Raw genomic sequence first — 21,993 nt, forward strand, 5'->3', positions numbered from 1 at the left:
CCAAGGTTGGCAGGGTTGTTAAGGACACTACTGATACTATGCTGCTGCAACAGGATCTGGAAAGGTTGAGCAGATGGGCTGAGAGGTGGCAAATGAAGTTTAACATTGACAAATGTAAAGTACTACATATCGGAAACAGTAACCCCAGATCAACGTATCAACTCTGTGGTACTACGCTGACAGTGGTAGAGAATGAAAAGGACCTGGGGGTAATTGTGCAGGCAGATATGAAGTTCTCTGAGCAATGCAGACGAGCTGCAAGAGTAGCTCATGGTGTCTTGTCAATGATATACAGGAATTTTTCTAGCAGGGACAGGGATGTGATTATTCCCTTGTATAAGGCATTGGTCAGGCCACACCTTGAGTACTGTATACAGGTCTGGAGGCCTCATTTCAAGAAGGATGTAGAGCTGCTGGAACGAGTACAGAGAAGGGCAACAAGATTAGTGAATGGAACAAAGGGTTGCTCTTACGAAGAAAGGCTTAAGTTTTGCAAATTACAGAGCCTGGAGACTAGGCATCGGCGAGGTGATCTGATAGAGGTGTATAAGGCTTTGAATGGCTTGAGCATGCTCAATGCCAATGGGATTCTTCCTCTTGCTCAGAATAATCACCTGAGAGGGCATAAATTCAAATTGAGGAAGGACGGATGTCGGATAGATGTGCGGAAATTTGCCTTTAGCCAGCGGGCAGTTGGTTTGTGGAATAGACTCCCATCGCTTGTTGTTGAAGTTGATAGCCTAAATAAATTTAAGGCTCAGCTGGACAGGTATTTCGAACGAATGGAGGGGTGAAATGGGAGTAGTGGTTGTTTTTTTTTTTTTTTTTTGGCTGATGCTGAATAAGCTTTCTTTCTTGCATCATATGCCTCTACTAATGCTAATGCTATATACAACATTTAGGTAAGGTAATCATATTGAAATTTCAACCTCCAAAAATAAATAACTCTACAACAATATTATGTAAGTTTCCATAAAGTATCGTGTGCACTGTATAATCAACAACCATATACAGGCAACCTGCGTATGACGCCGTTTCGCTCTAACATGATTGATAAATTGCAGCAATCCTCACACAACATGGTACTCATATAACATGGTTTGCTCTAAGATGGTTAGAGAAACCTTGCATAACACAGTATTTTTTAGTTTTGTTGAGGTGCCTCCGTAGCCAGGTGGGCAGGAGCAGCAATGCGTAGCACACGCTTCTTGATTAAACTGGGGTTCGAGCCCATGACCACCAAATACAGGGGATGCAGAAAGGTCAGGGAATGACCACCGCATATCCTCGGAGCAATATGGCCTTAGTTGCTAATGCTCCTAAAAACTAAATAACAACAACAACAACAGCTTTGTTGAGGGGGGGGAACCCCACACAAAATATTTATGTTGGATGAACTTTTTTCAACATATCATTCTTTTTTGTGAATCTCCACTGTTGACATGATAGTCATTATGCAAAAAAAGAAAAAAATAATAAATAAATAAAATAAAATATTTGGAAATCCCCATATTTTATTTTGTTGGGAAATCCCAGGGTTAGGTTCTGTGCTATTGAACTTGTGCTTGTTTGAGACAATAAAAAATTGTGACTTCGAAGCATGCAGTTCGTGACTTTTACGATTTATAAATTTTTCTGGGAATGATACAAATTTTGGATCGTCTTAAAAAAGGGGGAAAAGGTATCACATATTGAAAACAGTTTAAATTTAAATGAAGCAACAATCCAGACTATAAAGAAAAATGGGCTAAGGTAAAGAAAGCCAACACAAGAACGATGAGAAACATCGGATAACTACGGGGGAAATTAGTTTCCAGACACCGGACTCTAGCGCTGCTCGCTCCGTAAACAGACAGTAGGTGTTATCGGTCTGGAGCCGAAATCGAGAAGGATGTATTGATTGACAGGTAGGCGTGGCAAACGATGAAATGATTGGTGGTGGGTGCAACAGAGGACAAGTTACTGTGTAATCATTGGTTGGCATTATAATGTGTATTTATGAGTAAAGAACAGTGCATAATAGTTTTGTAATGAACGGTAAACAGGTAATAGTAGCAATGAATCTTTTAAAGATGGAAGAAATTTGTAAGGAAAATAAAATGTTGGTTGATTTTTTGATGAAAACTAAATTAATAAAAGTTTCGTTGTGTTCATTTTTATGTTCTTCATTATGTTTTTTTCTATTTATTAATTAAAAAAAAGATTATTAAAAGCAGATTTTTGGAGTTCATGAGTATTTTTACTATACTGTTGATTTACGTTTGGTTACGAAAAAAAGGAAAAGGTTTCTTTATTTTTCATTATATTTCATAACATAACCTTAAATGGTAGGTTAGGAAATTATAGAAACGGTTTCCTTATATTTAGTGACCTATTGAGGTGTTGATCGACGTTATGATACGTGTGTATCCGCATGAGTGTCTTTAAAAATAAAACTACAGTAATAAAAAAATAATATTTTGTTAATAAACAATTTATGCGTTAGTCCACATGATTCTAAAGAAAAAAAGGTTAGGTTACCCCCTCGATTTCGGGAGGGATTCAAGATCCCATGGGATTCAAGTGGAGGTAACCTGACCTTTTTTCACCATTATGGAAAGCGTTCATTAGGGCAAGTTACCATTAGTGCTTCTGAGTGTTACTAAAATGATACTAACCTGGTTATCATGTGTTGTGTTTGCGCACCAATCAGCACATAGTTTGCCATGCCTACCTGTCAATCAGTATATCATTATCGACTTTGCTCCAGGCCAATAACACCTACTGTCTGTTTACCGAGCGAGCAGCACTAGAGTGCCGTATTGGGAAACTAATTTTCCGCATAAGTTATCCGACGTTTCTCATCGTTCTTGTGTTGGCTTTCTTTACCGAAAAATGAACAGAAAATTAGAACTGCTGTTGCTGCAGGATCTTTCATTTCCACAAATAAGACCCTGAGTGCCAATAATAGAGAAAATGGAAAAAGCAGTCATTATTTGGATTGGCGATAGCCGTAAAAAATGGATCCCTTTAGACGAAAATGTAATTAAACAAAAGGCACTAAAATTTATAACCATTTAAAATAAAATGGATAATCTAAATAAAATGATAAACCGGAGTTTGTTGTCAGTAAAGGTTGATTTGAGCAAATCAAAAACCGCTGTTGTTGTTGTTATTGGATTTTAGGAGTATCAGTAACTAAGGCCATGTTGCTTCGTGTATATTGTCTGTAAATTGCATGTTCTGAGGTCAGTTTTCTGTTTGCTGGACAAAAAAAAAACCCCTGAGTTTCTGGGAGAAAAACTATTCTACTCTTGCCCAAGACCGACTAACACAGCCATGTGAAAAAGACCCATAAAAATTCCTCCCGTAATTGACGGGATTCGAATTAAGGTCTTTTTCACTCGGTGTGGGAAGGATGGCGATCTTACCAACTGTGCTACCCACGATGGCATTAAAAATTGCTTCTCATTACATAACATAACAGTGCAATGACTGATAATGAAGTTGCCAAGAAGTATGCAGAGCAATTTCAAAAAAAATATTGAAAAGCACGGATATGCACTACATCAAGTTTTAAATGCCAGTGAGACAGGTCTTTGTTGGAAAAAAAATGCCAAACAGAACATTTATTTCAAAAAAAGAAAAAACTGCACCAAGTTTTAAGGTATCAAAAGATCATGTAACGTTATTTATGTGTAGTAAAGCATTGGGAGATTACCTGATAAAACCTATGCTAGTTTATAGATCCTCTAATCACTTTGCAATGAAAGGTGTAAATAAAAACAGAAAATTGTTACAATGGATTTTGGAAAAAAAATGATTTCATATTGAAGTAATGGAAACATTTCTCAATTGTGGACTGTGTTGGGATCATAGCTTTATCACTCAAGAAAGTAAAACTATCAGCATTAAATGCACATTAGCAAAATGTATGAACAGAGTTAGTTCATTCAGGAAATATGGTTGAACCGGCAATAAACAGAATCCGTGCAATAGTAGAACTTGCTAAGTTGGTAGGAGGGGAAGGTTTTGATGATACAACTACGGAAGATGTTCAAGAATTACCTGTAGTAAAAGGGCCTGGCCAAGCAGATTTGGTGGAAATAGCATCGGAGGTAAAGCAAATCAATTCAGCGGATGATAGTGCAGATGAAAATTCTGAAGTTTCAAATTATACACTAAAAAGTGTACGGGAAGGCATAAACTTAGCGGAGAATTTTAATTTTTGAATGCAGATCGTTTTACTGAAAGGAGCACAAAATTCAAAAGGGAGCTCCAAACATGCTTAGCTACATACCATGAAATTTCCAAAGATTTATCAAGCAAAAGCAAAGAAATCCAGATTACTAATTTTTTAAAGCAAGCAGAAGATACACGAAATCTAAATGCTGCAGAAGAAAAGTTCAGAAGGTGAAGATATTCTGCAACAGAAATCGTTCTCATTTGATTGTGCTTGGCAGTGATGAAGTGGAAGAAAATTAAATGAATGTACATTATCTGACATATATGTATCACAGTTTGTAAGAAGCGTGTTCAGTTTTTATGACCTGGCTAGCCGGGTGGGTAAGTCCCTGCCTGGCAACCCAAAGGTCGCGAGTTCGATTCCCACCTTGGGCTTTGATCAAAGTATTGCAAAAACCTTGGGAGGTGCATTATGGCCACAGAAGCCTATGCGCCAACAACTACCAAAAAAAAAAAAAAAAAAAACTATTTTTAATGAAAATTAAGTTTCCAATAGTTATAAAAAAAATGGTGTATTTTTGTTAGTTTTTGGAACATATCCCACCTTTTTGTACTGGTTCTTAGTCTTGTATAACACGGTTTTGCACTACACGATATTTTATAGGAACCTAACTACCGTGTTATGTGGAGATTACCTGTATACATATTCACAGCGTCCTGAAAGAATATATTCAGTTGCAAACCTGTACACCTAAAATGTCTATCTTCAGAATAAATTAATTAAAACTATGTAAACAATCATATATACATATTACAGTCTCTTAAGAGAATACATTCATTTGTAATCCTAAAACACCTAAAATATAAAACTTTAAAATAAATTAATTAAAACTGTATTATTCAAGTTCCATACAATACATCCTACATTATATAATGTATATAATAAACAAACATATTTATACATTACAATTTCTAATAAGAAATATATTCAGTATAAACTCTAAAAAACACATTGTACCAAAACCACAAGATATTCACATACGGTAGAGCCTCATTTATACAGAATAATTAAATGTCAGACCGGATAGCCAAATTTTATGGATAATTGAATGTAAGGTAAGATTAAATATATTCTGTTATAATGTATTAAGGTAAAAGAAAAAAACTTTAAATATCATGAAAAAAATGAATTTATTTAATTAAAAATAATAATAATAATAACTTACACAAATTTGCTCGTTTACATATGTATGTACACTGTGCTGCCACTTTATTAGGCACCCCTGCTGTGCACACAAATGGTTTTTCCCACAACGTTGCAAGTCACACGCCCACATTTGTGGATATAAATGCAGCAGAACAACCTTTCTAGTATCAGTTAAGTGTACAAACTGTAGCAAGAATGGCGAAAAGGAGTGATATAATGGACTTCGAATGTGGCATGGTAGTAGATGCAAGACGTGCTGGACAAAGCATCTCTGAAACAGCAGTTCTGAACTTTTCATGCACCACAGTTTCAAGGGTGTATTGAGAATGGTGCAACGAACAGAAAACATCCTCTCAACAGCACTCCTGTGGAAGAAAATCGCTTGTTGATGAGTGAGGTCAGAGGAGGCTGGCTAGAATTGTGCAAGCAAACAGACGGGCCACAATATTGCACCACATCAGAATACAACCTTGGTGTGCTGAACAAATATCGCAATGGACCACTAGTTGCACTTTGTCGCGAATGGGCTACTACAGCCAACAGCCACATCGCGTACCTTTTGTTATCAATGAAGAACAAGAGAACATGCCTCCTGTGGGCACAGCAACGCCAGCACTGGACTATCGAGGATTGGAAAACAGTTGCCTGGTCTGACGAGTTGAAGCTCCTGGTGCATCATGTTGATGGAAGGCTCAGAATTTGGCAAAAACAACATGAATCCATGGATGACTGGTGGGGTCAGTGTTATGGTGTGGGGAATGTTTTCTTGGCACACGTTGGGTCCATTGATACCCATAGATTCACGTGTGCATGCCACATCATACCTAAACATCATTGTTGACCAAGTGCATCCGTTCATGTTGACAGTTTATCCTCAGTCAGATGGTTACTTCCAGCAGGATAATGTGCCGGAGCATAAAGCCCAAATCACTATGTAATGTTTCCAGGAACATGACAATGACTTTTCTTTGCTGCAGTGGCCCGCTCAGTCTGCCGATCTCAATCCTATTGAACACCTTTGGGATGAGCTGGAAAGGGCTGTTCGCTGCAGGCCTACACCTCCGTCGAATCTTAAGGAACTGCGTGACACACTCATGTCTGCATGGTACTCCATTCCTGCATAACGTTTTCAGTATCTTGTTCAATCCATGCCTAGATGAATTCAGCTGTTTTGTTATGTTGTTATTTGGTTTTTTTAGGAACATTAGCAACTAAGGCCATATTGCTCCGTGAATATGTGGTGGTCATTCCCTGACCTTTCCGCATCCTCCGTATTTGGTGGTGACGGGCTCGAACCCCGGTCTAGTCAAGAAGCGTGTGCTACGCACTGCTGCTCCTTCCACCTGGCTATGGAGGTGCCACAGGCTGTTTTGAAGGCTAAAGGAGCTCAACACGCTACTAGATAGGTGTACCTAATAAAGTGACAACAGAGTGTATATTCGGATAGGTATTTTGCTGCAAAATTTATGTACAATTAAAGTAATTTTTTAAAATAATGTTCGAACTTTTTTTTTTGTTTTGTTTGTTGCAACCTTTTTTTTTTTTTGTTAATAAATCTCAAGTTCCCTAACAATATTACTTTGATTATATCACATTCTTCCTGGTTTTTTTGCCCATTTTAACACTGTTTCTTTTCCTTAACATTTTACTGTAAAAAAACTGAGAAAAATAATAAATTTCACAGTTTCGGGCTGATATTATTCTTACCAAATCTGGAACTAAACGAAATATGAAATGGAATATTAGATTCACGGAAGAAAATGACTAAACTCTATCACTCATGGTTTCCTAATCCAACTTTTCACCAGATATACGAAGTAAAAAAAGGAGATAGACATACTCTCGTAATGTAATAAACATTTGTCTCAAATACTACCATTAATAAAAAAAAGAAAACAAAAAAAAAAGTAAAATCAGCCTTTCAAATTATTCCGGTTAACCAACGTTCTGCTGTATTCTATTGTTCTACGGGACGTCTCCGTAGCCGAGTGGGCAGTAGCACGCGCTCTTTGAGTAGACCGGGGTTCAAGTCCCTGACTGCTGAATACGGTCGATCTGACCACTCAGCTACGGAGCAGCTGTGTACAACAGTATCAAAAGCCTTTCAAAGATCCAAGTATATAATATCTAAGTTATTCCCTGCATCCAGTTCTTTTGTGACTGCATCATAGTATCCAATCAAATTGGTTAGGCAAGACTTTCCCTTAACAAAACCATGCTGTGTCCGAGCTATAACTGAAGTCTTGTCTAGATGATCCTGCCATATTTCTTTAACCAGTGCCTCCATTAATTTTCCTGGAACAGAAGTTAAACTCACAGGTGTTTTATTACTTGTGTCAGCTTTTGATCCTCCTTTGTGAATTGGAGTCACATTTGCACATCTCCAGTCTATGGGTACCTCCCCTGAGTCTGAGGAAGCTCTCATAATTATTGGTAAGGGTTTGCTTACTTCCTTTGCTGCCTCCTTTAATATAATTGGATAGATCCCATCCATCCCAGGTGCTTTTCTTGTGTTTATCTTCAACAATTTCTCCTTCACTTTACTCTCAGTTATTACAAGATTATCTAGCTTACTGCCAGAGGTGAATACACCTCTGGCATTCCCCTCCCTGAATAACTCCTCATGTGTAAATGTCAGTGGAAAATATTCATTTAGTTTGTTAGCTACCTGAACAGGATCATCAACAGTTGAACTATCAATATCAAGTGGACCAATCTGATTCATCCCCTTCCTTCTAGAGTTTACATAAGTAAAGAACTCTTTGCTGTTTTTCTTTGCATCATTTGCCAAAGATTTCTCATAATCTGCCTTCGCCTGCCTAACCTCCTTTTTAACTTGGTTACAGATCAACTTATATCTATCATAGGCTTCTTTGTCACATGTTAATTTATATGTATCCAATGTATTTTTCTTCTCTGCCATATGTCTAATTAGTTCATCTGACATCCATATAGGCCTAAATCTTGAACAATATTTCTTAGTTGGTATGAAACGCCTAGTAGCTTCCAAGATTAATTCTTTGAATGCTTCCCATTTTGAGTTTGCTGTTGGTAATGTCATCATTTGGTCCCACCATATAGAATTTAAATACTGTCTCAGACCACTGTAATCATCTTTATGAAAGAAAACCTTTCCTTTACCCTTGATTGTAGTTACCTCTTTGTGTAAATCCCACTTCAGCACACTGTGATCCCTGCCACCTAGTGGTTCCTTTATCTGCAGATTCTTAATGAATGAAGAATCACTACTGATAATCAAATCAAGAGTATTACTCTCTCTAGTTGCCTCCCGAACATGCTGATGTAAAAAACAATCATCCAATAAATCCACAAAAGCCTTGCTAGTGTGTGAGTGACCAACTCACAAATTCCAGTCAATATTTGGGAAATTATAATCCCCCATTATAAGACTCTCTGATATACTGGCTCACTCTGTTTCCCTCTACAGTTTCTTATTATAGGAGTGTGCTATAGGCCTTATTAGGCCTATAGCACACTCCTACTCTCAATTTTGATCTACCAATGCTTATGTCACAACAAACTGACTCGACACTGCACTGTCCAGCGATGTCGACTGGCTTCACTTCCTTGGATTTTATGTGTTTCTTAACTAATAGCATAACTCCTCCTCCCTTCCTATCCTGTCTATCCTTTCTCCCCATTGTACTCCCCAAATTCCAGTTCTGCATTCCTTATATCTGTGTGACACCATGTCTCTGATATCCCAACAATATCTGCCTTTGATGTTTTGAGCAATATCTCAAATTCATCAAATTTGTTTACCAAACTCCTAGCATTGGTGTACACGCAAATATACATGCACCTGTTCCTATTCTTAGCTACCCGAACACAACCCATGTGTTTACTTGTACTGCAATGACTCCCAGCAATCTCTGAAATATCCTACATCTTGTTTTCCAGGCTTCTGCTCATTGGCAAGCTTTCTGTTTCATAGAAGGCATATTGATAAATATGCAGTCTATACATTCTGTATAATGAAATTTACTTGTTGGCAAATGAATTGTCAACAAGTGATTTATCATGGTCAGCTTGCAAGCTCATAATTTGCTTCAATAAATTAGCATTCTTTCATTTTAAAATGCAAATATTGTAATAAAAAACAAAAATATGGCAGTGAGTTGGAAATTTTTGGGTTTTTTTAAAGAATTCATTTGTCTTTTATGGTTGTTATTAAAAATAACATTATATTTATGGGAAGTCAGCTGGGACTCCCAGACAGGGCAGCAAAACATGCTGGACATTAAAAAGACGGTCGCTATAAAGAGCTTTGACTCTATATATGTATTAAGATGTTGAATATTATGAATTTAGATACAGCAGGCCCCCGTTATAACGCGGTTTGCTTTACGCTGATTCGCTATAACGCTGTTCTTATATTATAACCCGTATCTGACTATAACGCTGTCACAGATCACTATAACGCTCTTTTACAGATTACATTTTTGACAAATTTAACGAAATCGTTTCATTTGATGGAGTCGATAGCTTGCAAATGAATAGCAAAACAGCATTAAAATGTTTCCCACGCCGACTTGAGGAATTTTCCCACGCTCAGTGAAATTTTCTCGCACGCTAATTTAATTGCAGTACAGTGACTTGTTACGTAGTTCCGAGATCAACATTTTAAAAAATGATCGAATATATTGCTTGTAATATTTGGGTTATATGCATTTATCCGAAGTCTAGTCATCACTCAGTACAGTATTAGACATCGTGCGTAACGGAAAGTTTACTTGAACATTGTATCGTAATTAATTCAACCAACGCAGTTATATTTTCGAAGAGTTAATAATGACCGACAGGAATGAAAAAGCAACAACGTCTGGGCGCAGTACGAAGACTATAAATGTAAGAAAAAGACTGAATTTGAAAATTAAATTAGACGTTTTGAAGCTAATCGATTCCGGTCAACGACAAGCGGATGTGTGCCATAATTTAGGACTTGCAAGTTTAACTGTAAGAACAATTATAAAAAATTAATTTTATCAGCGGCAAAGATAGCTGTTCCACTGCAAGAAACTAGGACGGCTATTAGGATTGAAATGGAAAGACTAATTTTATTGAAGATAATATTCCAATGCAGAAGTCAGTTAAGTTAAATATTTAAAAAAAAAAAAAGAGAGAGAGAGAGAGAAAGAGATTAGCCAATATGATGATCTGAAGAAAACTCGCCTAAAAAAAAAAAAAAAAATGTGGAACCATTTAAAACTGGTAAGGGCTGGTAGAATATATTTAAAACCCAGGGAGAAACCGCTAGTGCAGATCAAGGAGCCGAAACTTTCAAAAAAGAACTTGTTAAAATTATTGAAGAGGGGTATTATGTGTTATATTTCTCAACAAGTTTTTAACATAGATGAAGCGGGACTTTTGTGGAAACGAATGCCTAAAAGAAGTTTCATATTGAAAGAACAAAAAATATGCCAAATTTCAAAGCGGCGAAGGATCAGTTGACTTTATTGTTGGGTGGTAACACTGCGGGCCATTTAAAATGAATACCCCTTTTAGTTTATTTGGAAGAGGGCCAAAGTTCAACTCAAAATCCACACATTTTCCATGATTAAATTCATCCATTAAATTAAATCAATTAAATTCATTATTTTAATTGGAATTTTAAGTTTACTTTTGATACGCAAGTAGTTACCACATAATTATACGTATGTAATGCAAATATTTGAATATTAAATATTTTGACCGACATTTGTGCATCTTTTCATTACCGTTTATTGTTGATTAGGAAATATCCTATGGCACCGACCGCAGCTCACAAATACATATGTTACCTTATGGGAAAGTGGCACTCACTTAGCGCGGATTCACTTAGCGCTCTGTTTTTCCGGAACGAATGATCAGCGTTAAGCGGGGGTCACCTGTACTGCAAATTTAATATATATTGCATATTATCTAATGGAGAACCAAATGAAAGTGAGTTACAAATAGGCTTTCCATGTTCAAATCTTTCAAAAAATATCAGACTGTGTGAAACTTTAAAATGTCATGACTGTTTATGTTATGTTTGAAAGATAAAACATTTTGGAAATCATTTATTAAAATTAATCCAGTGCTACAAAATGCATTCATTCCATATTCACGAAACAAAAAAAATAGTCCAGAAGAGGCATATGTTGGCAGGGGTCATTTAGAATATTTAGAGTAGCTGAAAGCTTTATATATTTTTAAAACTAATAGTGTTTTCATCTTACAGATTTTTCGCCATTCTTTTCTTGCTAGATACAAAATCTATAATGTTTCAAGTAGGTAAGTAATTTTAAAATTCATAATTAAATTTAAGTAATTGGAAATTAATGCATAAGTTCTTTCACTTTGTGATATACAATTTTTAAAATATATAAATCTTAACATTTGTTTGTTTATTATTTTCTTTAGATTATACGAGGGGTTTCCGAAAAGTAAGGTAACATTTTTTTCTCTTGATGATGTTTAATAATATGTAGTTGAAATTATACACCAAGAAATAAGTGAACATGCACTACTTCTCCACAGTCTCCAGTTTTATTGATGCACTTGTCCCAACAATGGATCAGTTTATCAATAGCAGTACTGAAGAAGTCATTGCCCACACGCAGTAATCAACATCGCACTTCCTGATGAACTTCCTCATCTGTGGTGAAATGCTTTCCTGAAATGTGTTATTTTCAGAGGACCAAACAAATGGAAGCCTGAAGATGCTAAGTTTGAACTGTAGTGGGGATGTGACAGAGTTTCCCAATGATTACAGTGCAACCACTCACGACTGGTGTGGGCAGTATGTGGAGTTCATTGTCACGAAACAAAATCACTGCGCTTGTCACTAGTCCTGGTCGTTCGCGTTGAATGTTGGCTTTCAGTTTTTCCAACGTTGCACAGTAAAGCTGTGCATTGATTGTTCCTCCCTTCAGCAAGAAATCCACCAACAGAATGCCTTGGCGATCCCAGAACACTGTCGAACAGTTGAATTTTTTGCACACAGGAGTTTCTGGATGTTTCCAGGTCACGGAGTCTTGTTTGCTCTCTGGGGTAAAGTGATGAACCCATGTTTCATCTGCTGTGACTATGCAAGCGAGAAAATCCTCTCCTTTGTCGCTGTATCACAACAGATGCTCCAGACACATCCCCATGCGTTTTGCTTTGTCCTCCTCTGACAATTGTTGGGGCACCCAGCGGCAGCACGCCTTTCGAAAACCAAGGACATCATGAACAGTTTTGTGAACAGTCGGACTTACTCACTTTCACTATTTGTGCAATTTCAAGCAGTTTCACATGCCTGTTTTCGAGAACGATTCTCTTAATGCATGAAATGTTGTCTTCTGTCTTGCTTGATGAAGGCCTGCACACCCGATGTTGGTGCATTATAGCCTTAGTTGCTAATGCACCAATAAAACCCAACCAACCAACCGATGTCCATCTTCAATGTCAACACGGCCCACTTTAAATTTATTGCATCAAAAACACACCTGCTTCTTTGTTGTCACCTTTTCACTATACACAGCAACCAGTTCACAGTGAATGTCACTTGGTAAGGATCCTTTAGCTTTCAAAAAGTGAATAACTTCACAAACAGCTGTTTTGGATCACACTCGCATGGTAGCCGCCATTTTGCAACTCGAATCTACTTTTGCAACAGGATTGCATATGAGGCGACAGTACCGCAACACTGCACTGGCACTCTTTTTGAATGTTATTAATGGGTCTGTTTGTCCACTGCATTTCATCTCATTCCCTTTCACCATTATTAAGAAAAAAATGTGTTACCTTACTTTTCGGAAACCCCTCGTATTTCAGTCTTCATTTGGAACATTAAACAAAAGCAACTGAATTTTTGCTTTAGTTTTCTTTATTAAAACTTATTTGACTAATATAAAGAAGATAAAATTGAGATTTGTTAGCATTCTCATAACACTTCAGTTTTGTTTTATGAACTCCTGTGACTTTGAATAGAAGAATATTGAAATCTACAGGAGTTCATAATATGGCAATAACTAAAATATGTTGCAGTATTCATTTGATAAAAAAAACTTCATGGTAATTTACCAAGAAAAACAAAAAAAAATATATAATTTTATAGATTTGCCATTTCAAAACGAGGTAAATTATAATGATCACTTAGATTGATTAGTACAAGGGGTGCCAAACATGTGACCCTTAAATGTTTGTTGTGCAGCCTAAGTGTTTTTAAAATTACATTCATAGTTCTATACCTATATGAAAAAAGTAGTAGTACAACTACTAAAAAAACTCTAATTTAAAAAAAAGGAAAAATCAATAAGTTATGCAGATCTATTTTAAGATTTACTAGTTAGTACATCATCCATTTTATGCAGTGGTCAGTATACTAAAATATTTAATGTATTTCATTTGATAATACTATCCTTTTGTGCACTATATATATAATGATGTGGGTTGTAGGCCATTTGTTAAACCATGAGCTCTTCTCATTTCAGAACTGCTGGATTAGTAAATATTTCAAGGGATTTTTATAGAATTCAATAAAATGTAAACTGTGACTTAAAACAAATTCAAAAACACTGTTTCACTGTGTGATGGAGTTTTAAATGTTTGTTGAAGGGAATCATATCAGTTTACCTTTAATACATTGGCAAAGTTTCAGGATTTCATCATCAGATCTATAGGAGAAGTTAAAACATGGAGAAAATTAAATTGGCAAGGATTGAATATGAAGTTACATTAATGAATTTTAATACAATAATGGCATTATGATGCTTAAGTTAAGATAAATTACTTTAAATTGAATTCTTACAAAATTACAACGAATATTTTACTATAAATTGTCTTCTATGCCGCAAGGGATATTGAGAAGATTTACATTTAAATTTTTGAAACTATTAGAACCAACTGGTGTTATAAAATGGAGATGCACAAAAAACACATGAGGTTTGAGGATGCAAGTGAGTGAGGATATAAAGTGGAAGACTGCCGGTATTAGAGGGTTTGCTGTAGACCGATCTTCAGATTCTATTTTTAGTTCTGGTCAGCAAAACATCTAAGTTTGAAGTTTGTTCTTAAATTTCAAGTTATGAAGGAAATTTTGTTGTGGTAATTGTTAAGATTAGTGTATAATTCCATGAGAGCTTCCTTGCTGTGGTTAAAAAATAAGAGACTGTTATCAGCATACCTTATCCAGAGTTTTGACTTGAGTGTTTGCAGGTTGAGAAGGAAACTTTAAAGTTGCTGATGAAAATTTCTGTGAGAAGAGAAGATAGGGAAATCTTCATGCTGAGGTCTGAGACTTAGCATTAGTAAAGGCACATGATGCAAGAAAGCAAGCTTATAGAGCATCAGCCAAAAAAAAAACAAAAAAAAAAACAATCCTTCTCATTTCACCCATCCACCGCTCCAAATATTTGACTAGTTCTGCATCGACTATTTAAGCTATCAACTTCTATGACAAATGGAAGTTTCTTCAGCAATCAACCACTTGCTGGCTAAAGGCAAACTTCCACATATATATATATCCTACAACTGTCTTTCCTAAATTTAAATTTATGTCCTTTCAGGTGATTATTCTGAACAAGAGGAAGAATCCCATCAGCATTGAGCATGCGCAAACCATTCAAGGCTTTATAACACCTTAATCAAATCACCTCAAAGGTGCCTAATCTCCAGACACTGTAATTTGCAAAATTTAAGCCTTTCTTTTTAAGAGCAACCCTTTGTTCCATTTACTAACCCTGTTGATCTTTTCTGTACTCGTTCCAGCAGCTCTACATCCTTCTTAAAATGAGGTCTCCAGACCTGTATACAGTACTCAAGGTGTGGCCTGACTATTTCCTTATACAGTAAACCCCCGCTATTCGTGGTATCTGTATTCGCGGTTTCGCGTATTCGCGATCGCCGATTTAATATAAAATGAAACCTAAAAAATGGGAATTTTAAAGCGCCGTGAATATTTTCCGCCATAAAAAAACATGGGCATGGCTAAAATTATCTTTCCCGGTCAAAACAGCGCTCAGTGGGGGGGGAGAGGAGTGACAAAATCGCGAGTGTGAATGTTTCTCGCTAATCCTTGTTCAGTATGTGTTATGCGCTTGTTATGGAAGCTTTCGTCGTTTGCTTTTAATTTATATGCTTATAAATTGAAGAAATTTATCAATTTATAAATTGATATGCTTAAAAAAGTGATAAATCTACCGTTTTGCAGTGTAAAACAGACTTTTTCGAGTGTGTTAACGGAAGAAAGTGACTTTATTGTGGACAAGTTCTTTCTAACCCCTACAAAAATATGACTACGAATAACAAGAGAAATGTGAAAATATTAAAGAAGGTGATGACATTAGCGAATAAAATCGAGTTATTAGATAAAATTTCTAATGGTGAAAGTGTCTCCTCAGTGGCAAAACATTATAAAATCAATGAGTCAACGGTACGATCAATCAAGAAATCGGAAGAAAAAATCCGCCGTAGTGTCCGTGAAAACGCACTAATTGCTTCAAAAATTTGCTCTGTAACTCGTGATGTTAAATTAGAAAAAATGGAAAAAGCTTTAAATCTGTGGATAGAAGACCGAACTCAAAATAAAATTCCATTAAGTTCACTCATCATTCGTGAAAACGCAAAACTCCTTATCAACGCTTTAGCGAAACTGGTGATAACACTGGCGGGATAGGTTTTTTAGCTAGCAAAGACGCTGGTTTGAAAGATGTTTGAAATTTCTAATAAATATTACATTTAATATTAAATTGTTTCTTATTTTCATTTCGATGCCATATGCTTGCATTTCGCTATGTATTGTCTATGTACATAGTCATATTGTGAAGTTATACATACATAGACAAAATTCTGGACTAGTTTTTCTTATATATTTCATACTTTGGAACGGAACCCCTTTATTACTATGGGAGCCATAACTCAGTATTCGCGGCATTTCTCAGGAACGTAACCCTCGCGAATAGCGGGGGTTTCCTGTACAAGGGGATTATCACCTCCTTTTCCCTGCTAGAAAAATTCTGGTATATCACTGACAAGACACATGAGCTACTCTTTCAGACCACTGGAACTACTCACAAAACGTCATATCTGCCTGCACAATTACCCCCAGGTCCTTTTCATTCTATACCGCACAGTTATACATTACTCTGGGGTTACTGCTTCCCATATGAGTACTTTACATTTGTCAATGTTCAACTTCAGTTGCCACCTCTCAGCCCATCTATTCAACTTTTATAGATCCTGTTGCAGCAGCTTACGGTCATTAGTGTCATTAACAACCCTGACGACCTTCGTGTCGTCTGCAAACTTGGACATTAAGCCTGATGCTATATCATCAATAGCATCAATGATATTGATGATATACCATCATCAATATCATTAATAAATACAGAAAACAACAAGGGACCCAACACTGAACCCTTAGGGACTCCACTAATAACATTAGTCCACGATGAGCAGTGTCCATTGATTACCACTCTCTATCTTTTCCCGCACAACCATCCCTTTATCCGTAGCAGCAATTTGCCTCCAATGCCACACTACTCCAATTTGTGCAGCAGTCTTCCATATGAAACAGTATCAAAAGACTTTCTAAGATCCAAATATATGATATCAAAATTATTCCCTGCATCCATTTCTTTTGTGACCACATCATAGTATCCAATCAAATTGGTCAGCCAAGACTTCCCCTTACAAAACCATGCTGTGTCCGAGCTATAACTGGAGACTTGTGTAGATGATCCTGCAGTGCTTCTTTAACCAGTGCTTCCATTAATTTCCCTGGAACAAAAGTTAAACTAACAGGTCTATTTTGGATCTATTGCAATTACTTGTGTCACTCTTTGATGCTCCTTTGTGAATTGGGGTCACATTTGAACATCTCCAGTCCATGGGTACCTCCCCTGAGTCCAAGGAAGCTCTCATAATTATGGCTAAGGGTTTGCTTACTTCCTTTGCTGCCTCCTTCTTTAAGATAACTGGATAGATCCCATTCATCCCGGGAGCCTTTTTTGTGTTTATCTTCAGCAATTTCTCCTCCACTTTCCTCTCAGTTATTACAAAATCATCTAACTCACTTCCAGAGTTTAATTCACCTCTGGCATTCCCCTCCCTGAATAACTCCTCATGTGTGAATGTAGATGCAAAATACTCATTTAGTTTGTTAGCCACCTGAGCAGGATCATCAACAGTTGAACCATCAATATCCAGTGGACCAATCATATTCATCCCTTTTCTCCTAGAGTTTACATAGGTAAAGAACTGTTTTTCTTTGCATTCTTTGCCAAAGATTTCTCTTAATCTGTCTTTGCCTTTCTAATCTCCTTTGTGACTTGGTTACAGACCTAAGTTCCGGTCAACCCTTCCCTATCTCTTCCATCATGCAGTATGATTGATGACTTTTGAGGTTATGATGAACGTCGTGGCGAGATCCAATATTCCTTACATTTCGAGGGTACAGCTCTAAAACGGTGTTCGCAGGCTGGCCGCTAGTTAGTACACCGGACCGAACCTATTGGTAACTCTCTAGGAGGCTTCCGGATCAGCTAGTGTATAATCTTGCTACCTCTACTCTGCCAGATAGTGACTGGAGGGAGTCCGAGTAGTGTGTATGCAGGGAGCATTGTCGAGGCCACGTTATGTCAAGGATCTGGGTATATTCTTACCACATGTACGCCATATCCAAAAATTTCATTATTCATACAGCATGTCCCACCCACTATTTCTTACTACTGAATACACCATGAATTGTCAAACTAATAGAGCAAGCTTATCTGCGAAAAGATCTAAACCTCCCAAGGACTTCCTAATTCATTTCACAAATATACATGGTCTCAATTCTAATCTCAACGATGTCCATTTCCACTTGCAGTCTGCCAAACCCCATGTACTTTTTCTGACAGAATCTCAGTTATCGGTTGATTCAACTACTGCTCATCTCAGATGCCCAAATTATTCGCTGTATGATTCCTTTCGCCTCAAAGGTGGTACTTGTGCATATGTCCATTCTGATATTACCTGTCAGAGACTTGGCAATTTGGAATCTCCTCTCTTTGATCTTCTCTGGCTTAAAATCTCTCTACCTCATTGTGTCAAATTCATCTGTTGTCTCTACTGTTCTCCACTAATCACTTGGAGCTCTTTGACTTCCTCTCGTTGCAACTTGACTTTCTCCAGTCCAACTTTCCTAACAGTGAGGTAATTTTCCTTGGTAATTTTAATGTTCACAACTCCAGCTGGCTTCCGTTTTCTAGTCACACCGATCCAGCAGGTAGAGATGCTGAGGCTTTTGCAATTACTAATGACCTAGCACAGATTGTTCATTTACCTACAAGAATACCGGACAATCCTAATCATACAGCCAATACGCTTGATCTTTTTCTCACAAACAACCCTTCTAAGTACACGGTCGAAGTGAGAGGTCCTTTAGGCACTTCAGATCACAACTTGGTGATTGTCTCTTCTCCAATGGAACCTTTATCTCATGGCTATTCCCAACCTCGTGTTGTTTGGCATTACAAGAATGCAAAATGGGATGACCTGTGAGACTTCTTTTCTTCTTTTCCTTGGTCGGATTACTGTTTCAAAAGTTCTGATGTCAACGTTTGCTCAGATCGTGTCAGTGAAATTATTCTTGCAGGAATGGAATCCTTTATCCCACACTCCACTTTAAAATCTCGTCCTTTATCTAAACCTTGGTTTTCCAATAAATGTGCTAAGGCTGTCCAAGAGAAGAATGTTGCGTATCGTAATTGGCTTGTTTCTAATTCTTCAGTTTCATTTTCTGCCTACACCAAAGTTCGCAACAATTGTAAAGCAGTTATTAATCAGTCCAAACTAGAGTTTGAACAGGCTAAGAGTAGAAAACTTGCTTCTTGCCCTAATGGTAGCCAAGCATTCTGGTCTCTTGCCAAAGCTATTGGCCACAACTTTTGCCCATCTCTGCTCCCACCTCTGTCCAAACCAGATGGTTCTGTTGTCACTTCAGCCAAGGATAAAGCTGACCTGCTAGCATCCCATTTTTCTTCCAGCTCATGTATTAATGATCTTGGTAAAACACCTCCCACCATTCCCAACACACTCCATTCAATGCCTCCTGTGGTCTTCCGTCAAAAGGATATCAGAAGGATTTTGATGAATCTCGATGCTAAGAAAGCTCCAGATTCTGATGGTATTAGCATTAGCATTAGCAGAGGCATATGATGCAAGAAAGCAAGCTTATTCAGCATCAGCCAAAAAAAAAAAAAAAAAAAAACCCACTCCCATTTCACCCCTCCGTTCGTTCGAAATACCTGTCCAGTTGAGCTTTAAATTTGTTTAGGCTATCAACTTCAACAACAAGTGATGGAAGTCGGTTCCACCAACCAACCACCCGCTGGCCAAAGGCAAATTTCCGCACATCTATCCGACATCCGTCCTTCCTCAATTTGAATTTATGCCCTCTGAGGTGATTATTCTGAGAAAGATGAAGAATCCCATTGGCATTGATCATGCTAAAACCATTCAAAGCCTTATACACCTCTATCAGATCACCTCGCCGGTGCCTAGTCTCCAGACTCTGTAATTTGCAAAACTTAAGCCTTTCTTCGTAAGAGCAACCCTTTGTTCCATTTACTAATCTTGTTGCCCTTCTCTGTACCCGTTCCAGCAGCTCTACATCCTTCTTGAAATGAGGCCTCCAGACCTGTATACAGTACTCAAGATGTGGCCTTACCATTGCCTTATACAAGGGAATAATCACCTCCTTATCCCTGCTAGAAAAATTCCTGTATATCATTGACAAGACACCATGAGCTACTCTTGCAGCTCGTCTGCACTGCTCAGAGAACTTCATATCTGCCTGCACAATTACCCCCAGGTCCTTTTCATTCTCCACCACTGTCAGTGTAGTACCGCAGAGTTGATACGTTGCTCTGGGGTTACTGTTTCCCATATGCAGCACTTTACATTTGTCGATGTTAAACCTCATTTGCCACCTCTCAGCCCATCTGTTCAACCTTTCCAGATCCTGTTGCAGCAGCATAGCGTCAGTATTGTCCTTAACGACCCTGTCAACCTTTGTATCATCTGCAAACTTGGACATTAAACTTGATATCCCATCATCAATATCATTCATAAACACCGAAAACAACAACGGACCCAACACTGAACCTTGAGGAACTCCACTAATAACATTAGTCCACGTTGAGCAGTGTCCATTGATTACCACTCTCTGTCTTCTGCCACTCAACCATCCCCTTATCCATAGCAGCAATTTGCCTCCAATGCCACACTGCTCCAATTTGTGCAGCAGTCTTCCATGTGCAACAGTATCAAAAGCCTTTCTAAGATCCAAATATATAATATCAAAGTTATTCCCTGCATCCAGTTCTTTTGTGACTACATCATAGTATCCAATCAAATTGGTCAGGCAAGACCTGCCCTTAACAAAACCATGCTGCGTCTGAGCTATAACTGAATTCTTGTCTAGATGATCCTGCAGTGCTTCTTTAACCAGTGCCTCCATTAATTTACCTGGAACAGAAGTTAAACTAACAGGTCTATAATTACTTGTGTCAGCCTTTGAACCTCCTTTGTGAATTGGGGTCACATTTGCACATCTCCAGTCCATAGGTACCTCCCCTGAGTCCAAGGAAGCTCTCATAATTATGGCTAAGGGTTTGCTTACTTCCTTTGCTGCCTCCTTTAATATAACTGGATAGATCCCATCCACCCCAGGTGCCTTTTTTATGTTTGTCCTCAACAATCTCTCCTCCACTTTCCTCTCAGTTATTACAAAATCATCCAGCTCACTGCCAATGTTTACTTTACCTACATCATTCTCCTTCCTGAATAACTCCTCATGCGTGAATGTAGATGCAAAATACTCGTTTAGATTGTTAGCCACCTGAGCATGATCCTCAACTGTTGAACCATCAATATCCAGTGGACCAATCTGATTCATCCCTTTCCTTTTCGAGTTCAAGTATGTAAAGAACTCTTTTCTGTTTTTCTTTGCATCCTTTGCCAAGGATTTTTCATAGTCTGCCTTTGCCTGCCTAATCTCCTTTGTGACTTGGTTACAGACCAACTTATATCTATCATAGGCTTCCATGTCACCCATTAATTTGTATGTATCCCATGCATTTTTCTTCTCTGCCACATGTCTCATTAGTTCATCTGACAACCATTTAGGCCTAAACCTTGAACAATATTTCTTAGTTGGTATGTAAAGCCTGGTAGCCTCCAAGATTAGTTCCTTGAATGCTTCCCATTTTGAGTTTGCTGTTGGTAACATCATCAGTTGGTCCCACTGTATAGAATTTAAATACTGTCTCAGACCATCATAGTCGCCTTTACGAAAACAAAAACCCTTCCCTTTACCTCTGATGGTAGTTACCTCCTTGAGTAAATCCCACTTCAACACACTGTGATCACTGCCACCTAGTGGTTCATTTATCTGCAGGTTCTTAATGCATGAAGAATCACTACTGATTATCAGATCAAGAGTATTGCTCCCTCTTGTTGCCTCACGAACATGCTGATGTAGAAAACAATCATCCAATAAATCCACAAAAGCCTTGCTAGTGTGCGAGTGACCAACCCACAAATTCCAGTTAATATCTGGGAAATTAAAGTCCCCCATTATAAGACTCTCTGATTTACTGGCCCACTCTATT

The 21,993-nt window shown here is 37.6% G+C and overlaps 1 protein-coding gene across 2 annotated transcripts in view; it reads left to right on the forward strand.

Moving 5' to 3' along the window:
* Positions 1–21,993, forward strand: part of LOC150076411 (inactive dipeptidyl peptidase 10-like) — a 1,373,013-nt gene that overhangs the window by 1,132,878 nt on the left and 218,142 nt on the right. For both annotated transcript variants that reach the window (XM_090387020.1, XM_090387021.1), the window contains exon 6: positions 11,595–11,647. In XM_090387020.1, coding sequence (XP_090243146.1) covers positions 11,595–11,647 — 53 coding nt within the window. The remainder of the gene's footprint in view (positions 1–11,594; positions 11,648–21,993) is intronic.

This window comes from Mastigoproctus giganteus, chromosome 13 (genome assembly GCF_048544385.1).
Source record: "Mastigoproctus giganteus isolate SK-2022 chromosome 13, ASM4854438v1, whole genome shotgun sequence".
NCBI classification, from domain to species: Eukaryota; Metazoa; Arthropoda; class Arachnida; order Uropygi; family Thelyphonidae; genus Mastigoproctus; species Mastigoproctus giganteus.